General features: G+C 48.7%; 8 protein-coding genes across 8 annotated transcripts; 5 read left to right on the top strand and 3 right to left on the bottom strand.

The window, feature by feature from the left end:
- Positions 1–3,316: 3,316 nt before the first annotated feature.
- On the top strand, positions 3,317–5,504 carry BDQ94DRAFT_173532 (amine oxidase; the record flags this gene model as incomplete). Its single annotated transcript, XM_026772181.1, has 3 exons — positions 3,317–3,367; positions 3,424–3,855; positions 3,915–5,504. 3 exons carry the CDS (start codon positions 3,317–3,319, stop codon positions 5,502–5,504), a joined length of 2,073 nt encoding a protein of 690 aa, XP_026622794.1.
- A 388-nt stretch (positions 5,505–5,892) lies between these two features.
- On the bottom strand, positions 5,893–7,309 carry BDQ94DRAFT_149835 (NADH:flavin oxidoreductase/NADH oxidase). The gene has a single exon (XM_026767465.1). The coding sequence runs from the start codon at positions 7,210–7,212 to the stop codon at positions 5,965–5,967; it is 1,248 nt and encodes a 415-aa protein (XP_026622793.1). The 5' UTR covers positions 7,213–7,309; the 3' UTR covers positions 5,893–5,964.
- A 247-nt stretch (positions 7,310–7,556) lies between these two features.
- Positions 7,557–9,576, bottom strand: BDQ94DRAFT_182062 (cytochrome P450; the record flags this gene model as incomplete). The annotated part of the gene is made up of 3 exons (XM_026774052.1): positions 7,557–8,850; positions 8,899–9,392; positions 9,454–9,576. The coding sequence occupies 3 exons, from the start codon at positions 9,574–9,576 to the stop codon at positions 7,782–7,784; spliced, it is 1,686 nt and encodes a 561-aa protein (XP_026622792.1). The 3' UTR covers positions 7,557–7,781.
- A 1,280-nt stretch (positions 9,577–10,856) lies between these two features.
- On the top strand, positions 10,857–12,209 carry BDQ94DRAFT_182060 (uncharacterized protein; the record flags this gene model as incomplete). The annotated part of the gene is made up of 4 exons (XM_026774051.1): positions 10,857–10,952; positions 11,017–11,482; positions 11,530–11,622; positions 11,671–12,209. 4 exons carry the CDS (start codon positions 10,857–10,859, stop codon positions 12,207–12,209), a joined length of 1,194 nt encoding a protein of 397 aa, XP_026622791.1.
- A 418-nt stretch (positions 12,210–12,627) lies between these two features.
- Positions 12,628–14,048, top strand: BDQ94DRAFT_149830 (putative short-chain dehydrogenase/reductase family protein). The gene is made up of 2 exons (XM_026767464.1): positions 12,628–13,605; positions 13,666–14,048. The coding sequence occupies exons 1-2, from the start codon at positions 12,698–12,700 to the stop codon at positions 13,778–13,780; spliced, it is 1,023 nt and encodes a 340-aa protein (XP_026622790.1). The 5' UTR covers positions 12,628–12,697; the 3' UTR covers positions 13,781–14,048.
- Positions 14,049–14,516: 468 nt separating this feature from the next.
- On the top strand, positions 14,517–15,365 carry BDQ94DRAFT_173527 (uncharacterized protein; the record flags this gene model as incomplete). The annotated part of the gene is made up of 1 exon (XM_026772180.1): positions 14,517–15,365. One exon carries the CDS (start codon positions 14,517–14,519, stop codon positions 15,363–15,365), a length of 849 nt encoding a protein of 282 aa, XP_026622789.1.
- A 116-nt stretch (positions 15,366–15,481) lies between these two features.
- BDQ94DRAFT_182059 (fungal specific transcription factor domain-containing protein) lies at positions 15,482–17,604 on the bottom strand (the record flags this gene model as incomplete). The annotated part of the gene is made up of 5 exons (XM_026774050.1): positions 15,482–16,131; positions 16,193–16,473; positions 16,522–16,749; positions 16,803–17,438; positions 17,489–17,604. The coding sequence occupies 5 exons, from the start codon at positions 17,602–17,604 to the stop codon at positions 15,482–15,484; spliced, it is 1,911 nt and encodes a 636-aa protein (XP_026622788.1).
- Positions 17,605–17,888: 284 nt separating this feature from the next.
- On the top strand, positions 17,889–19,277 carry BDQ94DRAFT_182057 (squalene synthase; the record flags this gene model as incomplete). The annotated part of the gene is made up of 3 exons (XM_026774049.1): positions 17,889–17,959; positions 18,020–19,094; positions 19,145–19,277. 3 exons carry the CDS (start codon positions 17,889–17,891, stop codon positions 19,196–19,198), a joined length of 1,200 nt encoding a protein of 399 aa, XP_026622787.1. The 3' UTR covers positions 19,199–19,277.
- Between the last annotated feature and the right edge of the window lie 29 nt (positions 19,278–19,306).

Here is a 19,306-nt window from a genome sequence, read left to right as displayed (position 1 = left end):
TCACGCAAGGCTTCTTGGCGAAAAGACTCGATGCATGCCAGTTTTCTTGCGAATCAAGATGCTAATTTCCGAATGTTTAAGTCGAGATTGTGGCTGAGCATATCAAGAGCTCTGATTGGTGACTGCAAAATATTATGCGCATAGCAATTTTGAGAGGCTTGTAGGCATCGCAGAGTTTGAAACGATACATTGGCCAGGCTCTTGAAGACATAGGGAGAATAGTCGTTCCCCCCAAAACCTCATAGTCATCTAGCAGTATAGGGATGTGAACAAAGAGGCAAGGAGCTTTATTCTGGGTAGGGAAAATTGCAGTGGCACATCGCACACTTTCTACGAAGGCATACTTTCCATCATGCCAGCCCACTCCCCTGAATTGCGGCCGTGGTCTTCCTGACACAGTGAGTAGTCGCCGCTGTTGCGTCTGCAGCAGCACATCGCCGTCTCTCACTTCATCCGATGCAAGGGCCCAGAATGAACGGCCTACATATCAGCACAGAGCCCCTGTGATGAGCTCATACATCCCACTAATTGGAATCTGTCTTGCGGGTTAGATGGTGTATCGGATGTAGTATCATAGATGTTGTTAAAATAATGGAATGATTGGTATGAAGCCAAGTAAGGATATATGTCAACGGAGCACTGGCGCTGATAAACCATCGCGTCGTCCAGCAAGTCGGAGGCTTTTGACGGGCATGGGAATATAACATACTGGGGTTGCTCCGATGCCTATCGTTGTTGGCTGAATTGTGCGGGGCATACTATTATTAACTACCCAGTCACTTGTATGTGAGAACATTGAAAAGAAAATTGCCAACACATGATGCTGGCCCGCGAAGTGAATGTTTCTGGGCTTGGGCTGATTGGCGGTGATGTGCTGATAGACATATCCGGGATTCAGCCGGTGACATTAGCAGCAAGCGGGTATTTTTCCCTCACATTTTACCTGCCCAAACCCATATTGGAAGATGGTCAATGGTTTCCGTAAATATCATACACTTTGTGACGTGCAGGGGAGGCAAGTAACGGAAGGGCGAGTGTGACAGATGGCTAGACTGCCTGCGTACTATGTTCAAATCTCAGAGCTATCGAGACTAATCGTGATAGGAACAACAAGCCAAGGAGAACTTAGATATAGCCGGGTGTGAGATATCCCCTTAAGTAGTATATATTCAGCCCATTAAAGGTACTATTAGGTGCTTGCATAAATCACGGTATCAATGTAACTTACTTTTACACGCCTGCATCTGTTCTTCCCGTTGGTGCCTTTCACAGCCGATAAGATGGGAATTTACCAAAGTAGCTACAATTCCAGCAGTACTTATATGCGAAGGAAATAATGCGCTTAGATTGAAGTTCACCAATGACGAATCACTGTCTTCATTATAGGCTGTTGCTGATGCCCCTCGCCCCAGGGTCTTGCTGTATTTGCTTCCTCCGAGGAATCTATGATCGACAACGAACAATTCTCTTGTCATCTGAATGCCCAACGGAAGCATCCTAAATGGCTTACTACTACTTTCTCGGTATGCAAATGTGGACAAAGATAGAAATAGAAACTGCGTTCCTCATCAGTCAAGTTCATGCCGTCTTGATGACGCGCCTCTGAGAAGCCCAGACACAATTAATGCTTTGCCGTCTAGATAAAACTATTTGTCGGAAAGCTAGTAGTTCACCTGATCTGTATGTAGTACACTCAACAAGGACTCCTCTCATTGTGACGGTAGGTGGACACCTACACTGCATGTGGCAGGACCCATACTCCTGTGGAACAACAACATTTCCACCCTTTGAACCGGCAACCTTGACTTCAAAGCCATACCTTCATCTGTTGTCATCGGCCCTCCTATTTCCCACCACAAGTGGCAAAAGCGAGATACACATCCCATCTTTCTCCTCGTTCATCATGCGGTTTTCAGAAATCAACATGGGTGGTTGGGAAGTTCTTAAAGAACTTATGCCGCTCTTCATGCTCATCTCAATTGCGTACTTGCACTACGAGGTACGTCATCAGCACTCATTCCTCAGCCAAGAAAATGGCCCATCTGATCAGTTCACAGACATGGAGGTTGAGAAAACAAGTAGAGGTGCTGAATAAAGCCGCGGCTGAAGTACCCCCAATGAATCCGTAATTCGAGTATGGGGTCTGGGGTGCAACACGCAGCACCACCTTGAGAATGGGCATAAGCAGAGAAGCATAGGAAACCCGCTTTATTGCAGTGCATTATTTCGAAGTGGTCTTCTGCCGTTCGCGCTTCTCTCGGTCATAATCCTTTTCTGTGCAGGTTATGCCTCAAGATAATGTATCTCAACAACATGCCACATAAGGTTACTCACCCACATCGCTGTTACAACCTACCTCATTTCTACCGTCATATGCTCCTTCCGCGCTTGAAAGCACTATTTTATGTTTTGCTCCCCAGGCGTTGTATCTGCGGGTACACTCCATTAGTTCATGATCCTTTCTCTGCCATACATTGTTGCCAAACCAGTGATAAAGTAGCTTCCGTATATAGCCCACCTCTCAAGGAGCTGACCCAAACACGCCTTCCCAAATGATTGTATTTCGAACCAGTGTCATTTCAAGAGTCATACTGGGAAAGACGCTCCAGAGGCAGTTAAACCAATATGATGCTACTAGACAAGTTGGAAGGGTCTTGACTGGATCCAGAACCGTCGCTTGCAATATCCCTGGAAGAGAATCTTCTGTGATAAGAGCCTTGATATCATGCTTCAACAGCGAATTTATGTTGTTTCTGAGCGTGGTCCCCTAGCAAAAGCGCTTCAGGAAGAACGCTTATATTAGTCTGAGCGATCTCGACCACGATATTACTGATACATCGCAATTTTGGCTGCGATCCTGGGGCTGTCCTGGCTGTTATATGGCAGTGACTAACAATTGTACTTCATCGAATCGACCCCGCACGGAAAGCTGAAGATAAGCAGCCGGCTGAGATGACTCGGCTACTCTTATACTTTAGCGGCCGTGGCAGCATATCTGGACGCACGCCGCGCCTAAACTTACTGTTAGTGTCCTTCCGGAAGGTCGGTGCGAGAGTCGGTCGGCCCTGCCCGGTTAATCCTTACCTTCACGGAAGCGGGAGGCGGAACTTGATGTCACGGAGGAGCAGCATCGCCTAAACCTAACCTTTGGGGAATGCTTCGGGACATTCCAAGACTCTCTCCGCTTATCACCACCCATGTTGTTGCAGGATTGACTCGCTAAGTTATTTAAGTGAGACTATATCTCACACGTCTTGTTCCCATCTAAAAATTTCCGACCCCTCAATTCAAGATCGTTACCAATTCACCCTTAGCGATGTCGGTTCCCCACCCCTTTGACCCTTTGACTCCAAGAGAAATTGCAAAGGTATGCATAAAAACACAATTATGCTTGAGGGTTGCTTCTGAGAGTTCATTTTCCAGGCTGCAGCTATTGTACGCCATGCATTTCCCGGAAAAACCCCAAATTTCCGAGTGATTACTCTGAAGGAACCCCCAAAGGCAGATATGGTTCCCTTTTTGGAGCAAGTTCATAACGGAGAGAGTGCACCGAAAAGGCCTGCGAGAGTTGCTCGTGTCCAAGTAGTCCTTCCCGGGGACTCTTCCGCAAATCAATTCATTGAGCTCCTAGTCGACCTCGAGGACTCTACGATCCTTAAGAAGGAACGTCTGATCGGGAAGCATCCATACATTGACTCTGATTATATGAAAGCTGCTGAGAAGGCGTGCATGTCGGATCCAAAAGTTCAGGAAGAAATTGCTCACCTACAACTGCCGGATGGTGCTACTGTTGTTGTGGAGTCGTGGGCATATGCCACAGATGGCACCAAGGACATGTCGCAACGGACTACCATGGTAAGTATATATCATCATAACCGAAAGGTACAGGGGCTAAATGTTGACATCATGCATAGTGCTGGTTTTACATGCGCTTGGTGGATGATGCCGATGCGAATTACTACGCCTATCCACTCGATCTCTGCGCGGAGGTATCAGAGGACTTGAAAGTCACCAAGATGTATCAACTTCCTTCTGGTCCAGACGATCGCATTCACGACAAGCCAAAGCCATTCGATCGCCGCAAAATCCACGGCGCGGAGATAGAATACAGCCCTGGCCTGAGAGCTTCCGCAAGGACAACTACAAAGCCATACCAAGTGGTACAGCCGGAGGGTCCCTCATTCAAGACTCATGGAAATCATTTAGAATGGGAAAAATGGTCCATGCACATTGGTTTCAACTACCGAGAAGGTCTCACTCTTCATGACATTCGCTACGATGGCCGAAGCCTCTTCTACCGCTTGTCCCTTGCAGAGATGTTTGTGCCGTATGGCGACCCTCGGGCTCCTTACCCTCGCAAGGGGGCATTTGATCTTGGCAATGACGGGGCGGGCATCAATGCCAACAACCTCCGTCTGGGCTGTGACTGCCTCGGTCATATCAAGTACTTTGATGGCTGGCACACGACTACTACAGGAGACCCACTGAAGCTTCCGAACGTAATCTGCTGTCATGAGGAAGATGACGGCATTTTATGGAAACACACAAACTACCGGACCAGGAATGCGGTGGTGACGCGCTCCCGGATCTTGGTCCTGCAAACCATCATCACCGTTAGCAACTACGAATACATCTTCGCTTTCCAGTTCGGCCAGGATGCATCAATTCATTACGAAGTACGTGCTACTGGAATCCTTTCGACCGCTCCGATTGATATTGGCCACAAAGTGCCGTGGGGTACCATTGTCGCGCCCGGTGTTCTAGCCCCTTATCATCAGCATTTATTCTCCCTGCGCATGGATCCCGCAATCGACGGCCACGACAATTCCTTGCAGGTCGAAGAATCACATGCCATACCTGTGGACGTACGAGATTTTGATCATACCGGTAAATCTCAAGCCCAGATTGACACATATAACAATCCTTTCGGCGTCGGGTACGTCACGCACTCTTCCATCGTGGAGAAAGAAGGCGGCTTGGACCTTGATTTCACCAAGAATCGCACCTTCAAAATCATTAACGAGAATGTCATCAATCCGGTAACCGGAACACCCGTAGGCTTCAAGCTGCTTCCCGCCTATAGTCAGATGCTGCTCGCACACCCGGATTCATACCATGCCAGGCGCTCAGAGTTCGGACAGCACGCCGTCTGGGTTACTCGGTACACTGAGGAAGAACACTTCCCATCAGGCCGTCACACTATGCAGTCACTAGGCGGTGATGGGATTGCTTCAGCTATTGCCAAGCGAGCTGAAACTGAGCATTCTTCGGTGCGGAATAAGGATATTGTCATCTGGCACACTTTCGGATCGACCCACAACCCCCGAATCGAAGACTGGCCCGTCATGCCGTCGGACAAGATGGTTGTTGGTCTCAAACCTGTCAATTTCTTCACCGGTAATCCTGGTCTTGACGTTGCAATGTCGACACAGGAGAGCAACCGGAGTGTTCTGGTTGATGGAGGGGATGATGTTGACTCCAGGTCCGGTTGTTGCAATCTATAGTATTTTGATTTATATAGATAGGGAGGCGCCACCGCCATAGCTACCTCCACACCAAACCCCGCTCATGCCATCCCTCTGCCTACCTTAGTTGAATCCAGCAGAATATTGAACACCTTCTATTTGTTTATGTCTCTGCCTGAGGCCAGTAAAATCTACATCAGGTAGCACAATGCTACCTCATACACTGTGAGAAAGTCTCAGGCAATGATTTAGTTTATGAAGAGGACGATAATGTCTTTGCCAGGACTGAGAAGAGGATTTACCTTATAGGACAGGCGGCAGGTAAAATGAGGACGTGACATGAGCAAAGGCTGTTGTGGCAGTAGCGTCTCCCTATATATAGATGCTATGAAACGCCCTTTATCGACAACATATTTGTAACAAGATTCCCAATCAATTACATCTTCCAAAAGCCCCCCCGATATTTTCCACGACGCAGTAATGACTCTATAATAACACTCTACAAAGATCCGTTCTTCCTTCCCTTGCCACGACCTTCAAAACTCCAATCAATCTGCGTCGCCATCCTCACCTTCACCCCCAACTCATTTGCAAAGGCACGAACCAGCCCAGGATTCTGCTGAAACCAGCGCCCAGCTAGCACAGCATCAATACCAGATTGCACAACCTCTTCAGCAAGCTTGCCCGTCTTGATCCCTCCAACAGCCGTGACCAGAAGCCTGTCACCAACTGCTTTCTTGACCTCATGTGCCAAATGCACCTGATACGCAGGACCAGGTCTAATAGCAATTGCAGACTTGGAATGAACCCCACCTGAACTGACATCAATCAAATCGACCCCATGATCAGCCAAGATGGGAGCAAGCCGAACAGATTGCTCAACCGTCCAACTCTCCGGGAATTCCTTCTTCAACCCCTCGTCAAATTCAAACCAGTCCGTCGCACTGATTCGCACAAGCAGAGGCATTGTGTCCGGGATTGCATCCCTGATGGCATCGCACACTTCCAGCAATACCCTAATCCGATTCTCAAAGCTTCCTCCATACCGATCCGTTCGATGATTACTAACGGGACTCAGAAACTGATGCAGAAGGTATCCATGCGCTGCATGGACCTCGATCGCATCGAACCCCGCTCTGACAGCTCGCTTAGCAGCCTCTCCGAAGTCATTAACCAGATTTTTAACCTCCTCCTCACTCAAAGCCCGAGGGACTGTGTTAACCCCCTCTTCATGCGCAATCGCCGAAGGCCCAACAATCTCATCCGGCCATCCACCAACCTCCTTCACAGCCATAGCGTTGACGCTCAGCCAGGGAGCAACTGCGCTAGCCTTGCGGCCCGCGTGAGCTAATTGGATGGCAATCTTCTGGCTCTGACTGTGGGCGAATTCAGTGATACGCTTGAGAGGCTCGATCTGGCCGTCTTCGTAGAGCCCAAGATCTTGAGGCGTGATTCGGCCTACTTTCTGCACTGCGGTTGATTCCATGATTGCGAGTCCGGGCCCGCGTTGCAGGATCCCGCCTAGATGGGTGAGATGCCAGTCGGTGGCGTAGCCATCTTTTGCGGAGTATTGGCAGAGAGGGGCGAGGAAGAGGCGGTTGGGGAGGGTGAGGGCGCGGATGGACAGGGGGGCGAAGAGCTTGGTTGAGCCCTCTAGTTGGGTTCCTGCGGGTGGGGTTTGAGCTGGTGTGTAGTAGGAGATTCCTTTGGCCGGGGGGTTGTCAATTGGGGTTTGGGGGGTGGTCATGATTGAGGTTAGGGCTTGCGGGGATATAGTTGGTGGCGAAGGGTGCTGTTTAGAGTTGTCTGTTGATTTTTAGGGTTATAAACTGAAGTAACTCGATTCATTTACTATATTGCTATACGCCCAAGCTTACGCTGGACACGGTCAAAATTCCCTTATAGCTGTTCTTCTTGCAGGGATCATTGGCCGTGATTATAAATCCATAGATTAATAATGCGTGATCACGCCATGGGAAACTAACTTGCTTGCATGGGCTACTTGGATGATGTAACTGGGTCATTATTGAGCCCGGCACTAGTAGTTAAGCGGCATATACTAGTCGGGATCTGCAGTAAATATTACGTTCTACTTTGCCTACGCCCAATGTCTCTAATTTGAAACACTGTGACGAATGGGGCACTTGGATCTTATGTCTCGTTACATTCCTGGCATATGGGCTCCGAAGCCTTCCTGGCTGCACTTTAATGTGGCTGCGTGAGTAACATTATCTGAGACGACATCTTTCGAGGAAAATGCTCCAGGTTATAGGCATTTCGATTGCATGGAAAAGTAATGTTTGACTGCTATTGTATTTATGCCACCAAGCTGATACGGCACGGATATCCGTCCACTGGATGAGTGCCGGCTTTCTCAGACTGATATGCTCTTTCTCCGTGTAACAGCTTAGGCTTCTTGTTCTGGAACCCTACAGATTCAGCAATCTGATCAAACCAGCCCCTTTGTTTCGCCTTCATTGCGTCCCATTCATCGTATGCTGGCTTGATCTCAAATGTCCGGGCGGTCATCACTAGGACTGTCCGCATCTCGTTGTATACAAGAGTCTGACCAATGCAGTTGCGAGGCCCTTGCTCAAACGGGCGATATGCGGCTGGATCGGGATATAGTTCGTGGTCTGCATCCACCAGCCACCGTTCGGGGAGGAACTCTCTTGCTCGTGGCCATACCCTTGGGTTGAGATGTACCGCCTGGTGTAAGACGGAAACGCTGAGATCATCCGCCAAGGGATAGCGATTGCCGTGCCTATCGGTCAGTGACAAACCATCGATGCCTTGACGCATAGTACTTGCGGGGGTATAGAGCCGAAGAGTTTCTTTGATGACTGCCATGGTATATGGACATTTGTTCAGCAGTGAAGGCTGTTCGCAGAGTAGCTGCACCGCAGCGGAAGGATCTGGTCCGAATATGCGGTCATGTTCTTCCCGGACTTGGGTCAAAGCTTCAGGGTGCTTGGACAAGAGGTGATACACGTAGGCGATACTGCTTGACGTGGTATCAGTTCCAGCGAAGAGGAACAGTCGAATCTGATATGTTACATTTTTTGTAAAGTCGTCATCTAACTCGGTTGCCTCAGAGATCTCTTCATTCTTATTCTCTAGGTATGCCTCCAAGGCTAGAGTGAGGATCGATTTGGCACGCTTGGAACGGGTTGATACATCCCGTTTTACGTGCTTGATCTCGGAAAATCGGTCATTCAGTGCTTTACGAATCCATTTGTCCGCGACGCGGCCATAGTATCCCTGAATTAAAGGGCGTAGTGGGTTTGCCCGTACGCGGGGATCCCAGAACGAATGCCATTTGGTGATTTGACCAAGAGCGGTTGCAATGACGTTGTCAGAATTTTGATGGTCAACGTCGGCATCACTGCTCAGGTTAGCAGGTGGCCCAGAAATTGCAGGAGGATAAACTAACAGGGTCACTTTGAGGATTACATCCATAGTTAATCTGGTGGTCAGATCATCCAAGGCAAACATCTCTCCAGAATCGGCTTTTTCGCGTAGTTTATCGCAAAAGACACTAACTGATTTGATAACTTCAGGCAGAAGATCCTGCATGCTACCTGCACTGAACCCCGGGTTGAAGATTGATCTCCAAGGCTTCCACTCAGCGTTCCCTACAGAAATCATACTAGGCCCGCCTGTGATCGGTCGCATGAACCGGTCGTGTATAACTGTTTTGGGGAGGTTAAATTTAGTGGTAACCTGTGACGCTGCTTCCGGATAGAACACTATGTACTGTGCGGGGGACATGGGCCAGACATCCAATAGGAAGATCTCTGTGTCGGTGTATTCCCAAGCCAACTCTTGCGTCGCAAGTATAACGTTGGCATCGGGGGGCAAACGGTTGAGATACCCCGACAGGACAAACATGTGACCAGTTAGCCAGTTCCATCCTGGTGGCATTGCCTAAACAAAATGTCAATCACACAAGCATCTCAGTGAAGGTGAAGTTTCTAGTTATAGTTACTATGCCTTGTTTGCGGAGCTGGTTGATTTTGGACCGGTGTTGGTAAAGCGCATGGAGTCCATATGCGACAGCGCTTACAACAACCGGTAAGCAAATGGTCAGCAACAGGTTGATGAGAGCCATTGGTGCAGACTTGATGTCCCTCGCTTCCACCAAGGCAGAAATGGAGGAAGCAGTTTGTTTAATTTACTGATGGAGTGTTGAGGGGATCTCGGGCAGGAGGCGGTGAGATTAGGCGGGCAGTTGCCTAAAATGGTAACCGGGTAACACTCCAACATCTTCCCAGCCTCAGTCGCTGGTATGGTGTGCAGACCCTAACAATGCTTATAATAGCATCATGCGGAGCCTCAACTGTCCTGAGAGCCCTTGCGGAGGATATCACAGCATAAGCCAGAGGCTGTGTCTGGAATGATGTCCAGATAAGCCCGATTCACAACCACCGCTGGTCTGCTCGAATGCGCAGACCCCCACTACAAATAGTGACTGATGATGTAAAGAATCATCTTGTCAGTTGTCTCGCTGCATTATCCCTTGCTTGTATCATACCAGAGCACGGCCGCAGTTCCTCGACCTTACTCAGCACCTCAGGCTTGATGCCCGTGTGGATCTCCTCCAGTGGTGGATGCATATGGCGAAGCAGCAAAATTGATGGCATTGGTCGAGACGAGTATGTGGATCTGAACGGAGCCCCCAGTCTACTGTTAAGGCTGTACGTTGAGACATGGCGGTTACTATTCAAAGCTCCGAGCGACGCTGCTTGTGAAGAGGGATATGCCGATAAACGCTGTATAGATAGTGAGGTGAAGAGGGTCTTTGAACATAAGCAGGAATCTAATTCCTGCTATCCTTCAAATGAACTTATATATCAAATCGTCTGGTTAACTACGGAGGTCTTTGATGGTGGTCAGGATACTTGGACAGGGATGACGCTAGTCAGGCGCGGAAGGGATATCACTTCCCACCCACTGATGGCAGGCACGCGCAAGAGGCTGAGCTACATGGCTGTTGACTAGCACGCGTCCAAACTGTTGGGAACTGGAACAAAATTTATCAACCCCAATATCAACTTCAATATCGCACATTTAAAGTCCTCAGCGCTGGCTGGGAATCGAGGCCGAGTTTCCCAAGGGAGACTAAGAATCTCAAGGCAACTTGAGCCCCTTGCTTCTTCTGGGAGGCATTGTCAACTTCCTGAGGTCGATCAAATGCAGTCAGCATAAATTATGTAGGAAGAAATCCAGTGCGCCGCCCAAGTCCCCGCACATCCAACCCAGACAATTCGTGCAACCACAGAGTCTGACAGCCCGGCTCTACATAAAGCGGTGGTCCCGTCTGTGAGGTGCGTCAAGAATTGCACCTGCACCTCTAAAGGCTATGCCTCACTCATCCCGGAAACCTGCAAGATGGACAGCGCAGCGCTGAATATTACTTCCAGTCAAGCTTCTCAGACCCCGCCGGCCATAGGTGATATCGGTCGGATTACCCAGCGGCAATATGGCGTAAGGCTAGTCCAAGCATAATTATCCGAAAGTATAACTCTAACGAAAGATCCATGATTACCAGATAGCAGTTGGCGTTTTCTTTGCGTTAGCATCACTGTCGTTCTTTGGTCGCATCTTCATCCGACTCTTCACTCGACGACGCCTCTATTTGGACGATGCTTTCCTTAGCTTTGCTTTTACCACACTGTTGATAGGAACAGTACTGGGCTTTCTCCGCGCATACACCATCTACTTTCAGATGGCAGCATTGGAAGGAAATGTTGGCGCAGTCCTCTTTCTCGCCTCGCATTTAAATGAACATGCGAAAGACTATGGCTTCAACATCGCCTTTATAGTTCTTCTCTGGACCACAGTTTTTGCTGTCAAATGGTGCTACTTGGCATTCTTCCAGCCCCTCCTGGTGGGAATGTCACGCTGGTTTATTATCTATTACCGTTTCACTGTCGGGCTGTCTGTTATCTCGTGGATCTTGAGCGCCTTCGTCGCTCCGATCGTTCCTTGCCCGTACACAGGAATGAAGGCAATTTGTAAGCACCTCTGGTCAGCGATAGGCTCCTCCACTAACTATGTAAAGCCAAATGCTTTCCCACTTTACCAGTCCCGAACAGCACGGTTCTTGCAATGATTTGGCTTCCACCAATTTTGGATGCGGTCACCGATCTGATGAGTATGTCACCTAACCAAACGAAGACTAGTTATAACTGACCTTGCCCAGTAATTAGTATTCCAATCCGGTTGCTCTATAAGGTCCAATTGCGAACCTTGACAAAACTGGGACTTGGATGCTTCCTGTGTCTCTCGATCTTCATGTGCACATGCTCCATCATTCGCACTGCAGGCACATGGTATCACGGGCTTCTCGACTACCCATGGCAGGTATTCTGGCTGCATTTGGAGGGATGTATCGGAGTCACCATGGGATCTATCACCGTCTACCGGTCCACTTTGATCGGATCAAATGAGGTTTCAACCGCATTCAAGAGATACTTTACCCGGATCAAGGACGCGGTTTGGGGGTCGTCAAGTGGCACAGCACAAGCGCCACCAACAGAGGAAAACAAGACTCGGACACGTCAATTTGGACTGCCGTCCATTCCACAAGCAACTATTACGGGGTTGCGCACGTGGTTCGGTCTCTCCAGGAGGGATCCTGCCGCTTCCAATGATGCCTCCGGGATCAGTAGCTTTAACAGCGATATCGATTACCATACTTTGTTGAAAGCTCCCAAGGCAGCGGCGGGTCACCGTCAATGAGTCCTAGGCTTGATTGTTGCAAATTTTTTCTCTAGACAGAGGGCAGGACGATATTCGAATGTGTGTGTATTTGATCTATCTAGATCTCAAGATGATGGTTGGGTGGTAGGTAGGAGGCGGTGGTGGTCAGAGACCACGTAGACAGAGGTGGCGAAGAATCAAGTGATCCCTGGCAACAGCGCAAGTCTCAACACAGTATTATCGGGATCGGAGTTAAGATGTGCCTTGCCATATATGATATACGCGGGGATAGGATATCTCCAGCACAACAATAAGACGAAGTGAAGGATGGATCGACCGCGGCAAACACCCGGCTTAAGTCCGCGGACATTGGGTGCCGCTTTGGGCTTAGTGGCTGACAGCCGTAATATATAGGATCATCAGGAACTTGTATTAAGAGAACTAGACAGCCTGCTTCTGCTTTACAAATAACACCTTTCGATTCAGAGAATCTGAAGTCTTTCTCTGACATTACTATCTTACCCACAATGGCGTCAAAAGACCTCCCTCCTTCGACCGCTCCCTTCTTTCCCAACGTCTTCTTTTATAACCAATTCTGTGCCAAACCCAATTGGCCACCCGCAACCACAAATCTCTCTGGTCAAGTGGCCATAATCACCGGAGGGAATACTGGCCTGGGATTTGAGTGTGCATTTCAGCTTCTATCTCTTCAGCTTAGCCACTTGATCCTCGCCGTTCGCTCTCTCGAAAAGGGCGAAGCCGCAGCGGCCAAGCTTCGAGCCGTTAATCCCACGTCAACAATAGATGTCTGGCCACTTGACATGAGCTCATATGACTCCATACAAAGCTTTGCAAAGCGGGTTGAAAACAACCTTTCCCGCCTAGATATCGCTATCCTCAATGCTGGGGTGAGACAAGCCCAGTTCACCACCAATCCAAGCACCGGCCACGAGGAAACAATTCAAGTCAACTATCTCTCCACCATGCTTCTCGCTATCCTACTCCTTCCAAGCTTGAGGGACAAATCTCCGAAAGGAGTGCCAGGGCGATTAACTATCGTCAGCGCGGCACTATCGCTCCTGCCAAGCTTACCAAACGTGAAGGATGCGCCACTTCTGAAGTTGTTCGATCGTCCAGATACATATGATGCCAATGGCATTTACTGCATGTCGAAGCTTCTCGCTCATGCGTTTCTCTACAAGTTGGTCGAATATGTCGGTGCAGATGATGTGATTGTGAACCTGGCAGATCCGGCCTTCGTCAAGGGCACTGACCTGAGCCGGGATTCGCCTGGCCTTGCGAAGGCTGGGCTAGCGGTGTTTGGGGTTTTGACGGGGAGGACAGTCAAGGTTGGTGCATCGACGTTTATTGATGCTGCCGTGTTGAAGGGGAAGGAGTCGCATGGGTGCTTCCTTATGAGTTGGAAGATTGAACCGTAAGTATTCCCAACTTCCCTTTGAATCTCTCACGTCATGGCTGACACACGTATGTTCAGGTTTAATGCATCGCTGTATACGCCAGAGGGAAAAGAATCTATTGAGCAGCTCTGGCAGGAGACGATGGATGAACTTGATTTTGCTGGTGTTCGAAGGATACTTGAGACTCTGTAACTTTTTAGAACGGAGCAAACAAACAAAGGCTCAGTCACCTCTTTTGGTGCTTGTTTATCAAGCTCGATTCGGACTTGCCATGTCTGCAAAATTATAATGTTGGCAGCAACAGACTGAAATTGGCCCTAGGGATTGATGAATAATTGGATCGGCAAAGTGCAGAAGAAATCCCCATCTGCAGCCTGTGCTTTATGAGGATCCATTCAAACTTTGAATATGTTCTGCATAAGCATACCTAATATAGTATAATAAAAGGAGGTTTCATAACTCTATGACGTTGAAGAAGACCGCATGCCTCTTATGATCTCCAGATCAATCGGGTAGTGGGGATAGGACCCCACACGGGCCCACTTGGACAGCATGAGTGGGCATGAGTCATTCTGAGTCGACATGAGAACATCAAATCATGATCATTGCACAGCCCACTCTCCAGCCCAAACAGCTTGCAGTTTCCAGAATTAGCCATGGAAAGACTAAATTTCTGCTACTTTAGGAGAGATCTCTCGCCTAAAGAACTCCAGACTTGGGGAAACCTGCCCCACCCGAGATTCAAGTTACACGTGACGTTACCTTCCAAGCCCAGCTATATAACTCAACCTCAATCGCCATGAATATCACTTAAACTCGCCATCCAAAGAGCTCAATTGCACACACTTGTCGATTAATACCTTCATTCCGCTCGCATATAATACCAATTCAACTCTCTAATCATTATATGACCCCCCCACCATCCACAATGGCAACCACAACCACCACCTCAAACCCCACTCCAACAATGACCTACTACGACATCGCCATGCGCCCCCCAGTAACCCGCAACGCCGCAGCCGTAAATCCCTGGAAAGCACGACTCGCACTGAACTTCAAAAACGCCCCCTACTCCACAACATGGGTCAAGCTCCCTGAAGTATCCAAAGTGCGCCGCAGCCTGAACCTCCCCGCATGTCGCAAATTCGCCGACGGCAGCGACTTCTACACCCTCCCTATCCTCTCCGATCCCACTACAAATTCCGTCATCGGCGACTCTTTCGATATCGCGGTCTACCTACAAAAGACCTACCCCGCCTCCGGTGGCGGGGATCTCCTCCCTCCGCAGAACCTGGATTATGAATTAAAAGAGGAGCTGAAGGTGCTGGTGCCGCTATCGGAGCGGAATGATATCGAATATGCGGACTATGCCCGGTTTAATAATAATGTCGATGCGGCGTTTAGTGTGCATACTATGTTGATGGTGCAGAAGATGCCGTTTGATCCGGAGACGGCGGAGGAGAGTAAGGCCGAGTTTGTCCGGCGGGCCGGGCTTAAGTCTTGGGATGATTTTACACTTGAGGGGGAGAAGAGGGAGCAGGTGTTGGCTTCGTTCCGGGAGATGTTGGCGGATCTGGCGAGGATGTTTGAAAGAGATACTAGTGGACCGTTCTTGTTGGGGGAGAGGCCGAGTTATGCGGATTTTATTGTCGGAGGGTGGTTGAGGATGTCGAGGGTTACGCTGCCGTCGACGGAGTGGGAGCAGTTGAGGGAGTGGCATGGGGGTGTTTTTGGAAGGTTGCACGATGCGTTGGATGTATATGCTGAGGTTAAATAGACTGGTGAAAGATATAAATACAAGATGGATAGAAGGAAAAGTTCTGTACAACAATTGAATATATTTCTTATTCACTCGTGTAGTCATACAAAGCCTCATGGAACAGCAAGGAATCTTTATAATCCGCTTTCAGAATATAGCTGTGGCCACCACCCAGAAATATCTTCCCCGAAGATATCTTCTTCAAAAGATGAGAAGATATCCATCCCCGAGCCTCCATTTGTAAGAGACACGTCCCAGGCCGCCTGTCCTGACAGCAACGTTTTCACACCTGAAATCCCCATTGAGCCGTTCACTTCAGTGGTAGAGGTCTGGGCGTCTGTCGACTGTCCATAAACAGCTAGTAAGCAAGACCTCATCCTATTCACCCACGCTAATGATTTCGCAACCACGTTTTCGTGATTATCACCATCATCGCTGGTGGTTTGTACATTGCTTAAATTCTGGGCGGTCCTGTCGAGAATAGACGTAATATCTACGGTTCGTCGAACCATGTTCACATCCCACGCCGGATCTTCGAGGGATGCGAGTCGAATGAGTGTGAGAATTACTGTTCGGAATTGCCTCCAGAGAAAGAAGGGGAAGTATATGTAGTCGGTTGGTTTAAAGTTAAACGTAATGTCCACTGCGCGTTTCGCTGCATTGAGACAAGTGAGAAGAGCCTCCATGCTGCTGGTATCAGCAAGAAGAGGTGTCTGTCGGAGGCGTATAAAGATAAGGTCATTGATGCATATTTCTGTGTGCAGGGCCATTGCTTCAAGAACCTCTATTGAGTTCAAACCAGAGTTAGCGTGGCTTTCTGTCAGCTGTTTGTGGGTTTCACGTACTCTCTGTGGCCAGGTGTGGTGGAAATGATTTCCTTGTCTCCGCCAACTGGGTGTTGAGGGCAGACATGTATGGAGAGATAAGACGCGTACTTTGTTCGCAGTCGGCATCTCTTAATTGTATCCGGACATCAGTGACCTTGCTCGTTATGCGTTGAAGCTTGATCATTTGCACGAGAAGATCGTCTCCAGGAGGATTCCTTGAGCCCTGTATCATTTTCAAACATTCTTCGAGGTATGGTGACCAGGCCAAGTTCTCCCCAACTGTCTGAAATGTTGCAATACTGATCGTGCTATTAGCGGCATTCTAAATATTCCAAAGAAGGGCTAACCATGAAGTGAGAAAGTAGCAAGCTAATGCCGTCCGTGCATTTTCAGAACTCCTCGGTTGATATGTCCCAGTAGCTCCCTGGATTTGGGCTGCTATGGGTCGCGGAAATATATGACTCAAATTACCCTCTCCACAATGCCGACTTCGGATTTCCAGATCGACCGTCAAAGCAGTGCACAGATGAGACAAAATAGTAAAAAGTGATCCCATAGAGAACCGAAATTGTCCCCTATATATTATTATCAGTCACGCGGATAGCAAAGTGTGATAAGGAGAACGGACCAACCGATGAAACAGAGGAGACCATGTAACAGATCCGTTGTACATTTACCTTCTACAATTACCTCACGAGCGGCAACCTCTCGAACCGCCTTTCCCAGAGTGCTCTGTTCTTTGGCATTTGTAGATGTCACAGCCATTATACATAGCCAGAGGTATGGTGACTCTCGATACAACTTTTCCGAAGTCAAACCGTTCTCGAGATATATAAGAGGGAGGAATTTGGTGTAGTGGTTGGAAAATGCCCTCAAACGTTGTTTTGCATTGCGACAAGTTGGCTCTACGCCGGCCGGAAGGCTATACGGAGAAAAGCTCGAGCTCTCTGTTGAAGGAGCTGATCTTGGTGATGGACAGTGACGAGACTTGCCATGATCTGTAGCTACTCTATCAAGATCACCAACAAGCGGTTGTGCATGAGACCCACGATCTGCAGACACTGAAGCGTGAGACAGAGCTGATGTGAAGGACGCGGATGATGATGCTGTATCTCCGAGCTCAGGGCTACCCTGGCGAGCTTTTAATAATGAAACGAGCCCATCTAACTTCTGCTCTAGACGAGCGGCTTGAGAGCCGTTGGGCTTGGAGCCACGCCTGCGGACGGTAGGAGAAGGTCTGCATTCTACTTTTAGACGAAAGCATCTGACCATGAATATGAGCCAATCATCACCAATAGTCTTTCCGAAAATTACCTTTCACATCCATCTCCACTGGCTCGCAGCATGCACTTGCGTTTTACGCGGGCACAGCTGACGCACGCTCGGCCGTATGGGGCCGCCTTTCCACGATTATGTGCTATATCTTCCATCTAATGGGGCACTGTGAAGATGGATATAATTGTGAAGCTGTATAGTCCAATATGAGGTCTGGTGTGGCTGCAACGCGAATATAGTGTCTCTGGAATTGGCTGAACCCCCCGGCGGACGGATTTCGGGAGGTTGAAAAATCGAAATCCGCTCCGGCAACTAAAATAGCGGGTTGCGAATCCCGCTCCGCTCCGCTTCCACTTTCTATACCCTTAAAAGGCCCGGAGCCCAAACCATGAGTATCATCGTTACAAGAGGTGTTTCTCTTATTTACCCACATATGAGAATGGAGTATATCAGCAGCGCTCTCTACTACGTCTTTCATCCATATCAATTGAGAGATATTTTGAAATGGTGGTTATCACTCACCCATTAACCTACTATTGATAGCTGACGGGAGGCTTGTTACGGTCATAGGAAGATCCAGCACAATCAAATCTATCGATTGAATCTCAGGAATGAGAGTGAATCCCGGAAGGTCTGTTTCAAGTTCCTCGATCAGACCGGCCGGAGCTTCAGTGCCGTTATTAAGGAGCTCCACCCCGAACTGCTCGTCCCGATTTGTATCTTCTACCTGGTTCTCCGTGGTCTCGACACCATAGAAGACGACCCTTCTATTCCTGTAAAGGCTAAGACTGCCTTGCTTCGTGACTTCGAGGATGTATTGGTGAAGGACGGGTGGACATACGATGGCAACCGTCCCGAAGAGAAGGACCGCGAACTGCTTGTTCACTTCCATCACGTTATCAACGAGTACAAGGCTTTGAAGCCAGCCTGCAGACTTATTATCAAGGACATCACCAGGGTAATGGGTAATGGAATGGCCGACTTCTGTCACAAGGTTACCCTGAACAATCCTGATAAAGCCGGTGTCATGACTATAGCCGAGTATGATCTGTACTGCTATTATGTTGCCGGCTGTGTCGGCGAGGGCCTTACCCGCTTCTTCATCGAAGCGCAACTTTGCAACTCGTCGTTGTTCGACTACCCGAAGTTATCCCGGTCAATGGGTGCCTTCCTCCAGAAGACCAACATCATCCGCGACGTCAGTGAAGATCACGGAGACCACCGTTGCTTTTGGCCCAAACAGATATGGTCTAAGTACGTCAGCGACTTTGCAGATCTATTTAAGCCAGAAAATTGTGAGACGGCCTTAGACTGCAGTTCTGAGATGATTCTTAACGCACTAGAACATGCCAAGGACTGTCTTGTCTATCTGGCTAAGTTGAATGAGCAGAGCATCTTTAATTTCTGCGCCGTACCCCAGAGCATGGCTATCGCGACGCTAGAGCTGTGCTTCCGCAATCCCGCTCTGTTTGAGCGGGATGTCAATATTAAAATCAGCAGGGGTGATGCATGTCAGCTGATGATTGAGTGCACACAGGGCCTGCCGGGGCTGTGTCGTATTGTCAGTCGATATGCACGACGCATCAAAACCAAGAATTCACAAAGTGCCACCAATCTTTCCGAAATCAATACGGTGTGCGATTCGGTATGTTATCTCATTTATACTTCATAGTGAGCGAGTCCTAACAACCATAGATCGAGAAAGCAGTCGAAGAATTATTTCATCCGGAAGAAGGACAAACTCATTAGTGCAATGAGGATTAACAATGATGCACTACTGCTAGATAGCAGGATGGGCAACGGTAAAGAGTGTACTCGAGAAATCCACATTATGGAATCACTGGAAGAATATCCTAC

The sequence above is a fragment of the Aspergillus welwitschiae genome (genome assembly GCF_003344945.1).
Source record: "Aspergillus welwitschiae strain CBS 139.54b unplaced genomic scaffold BDQ94scaffold_34, whole genome shotgun sequence".
Taxonomy (NCBI): Eukaryota; Fungi; Ascomycota; class Eurotiomycetes; order Eurotiales; family Aspergillaceae; genus Aspergillus; species Aspergillus welwitschiae.
This window is presented reverse-complemented; position numbering and strand designations above follow the sequence as displayed.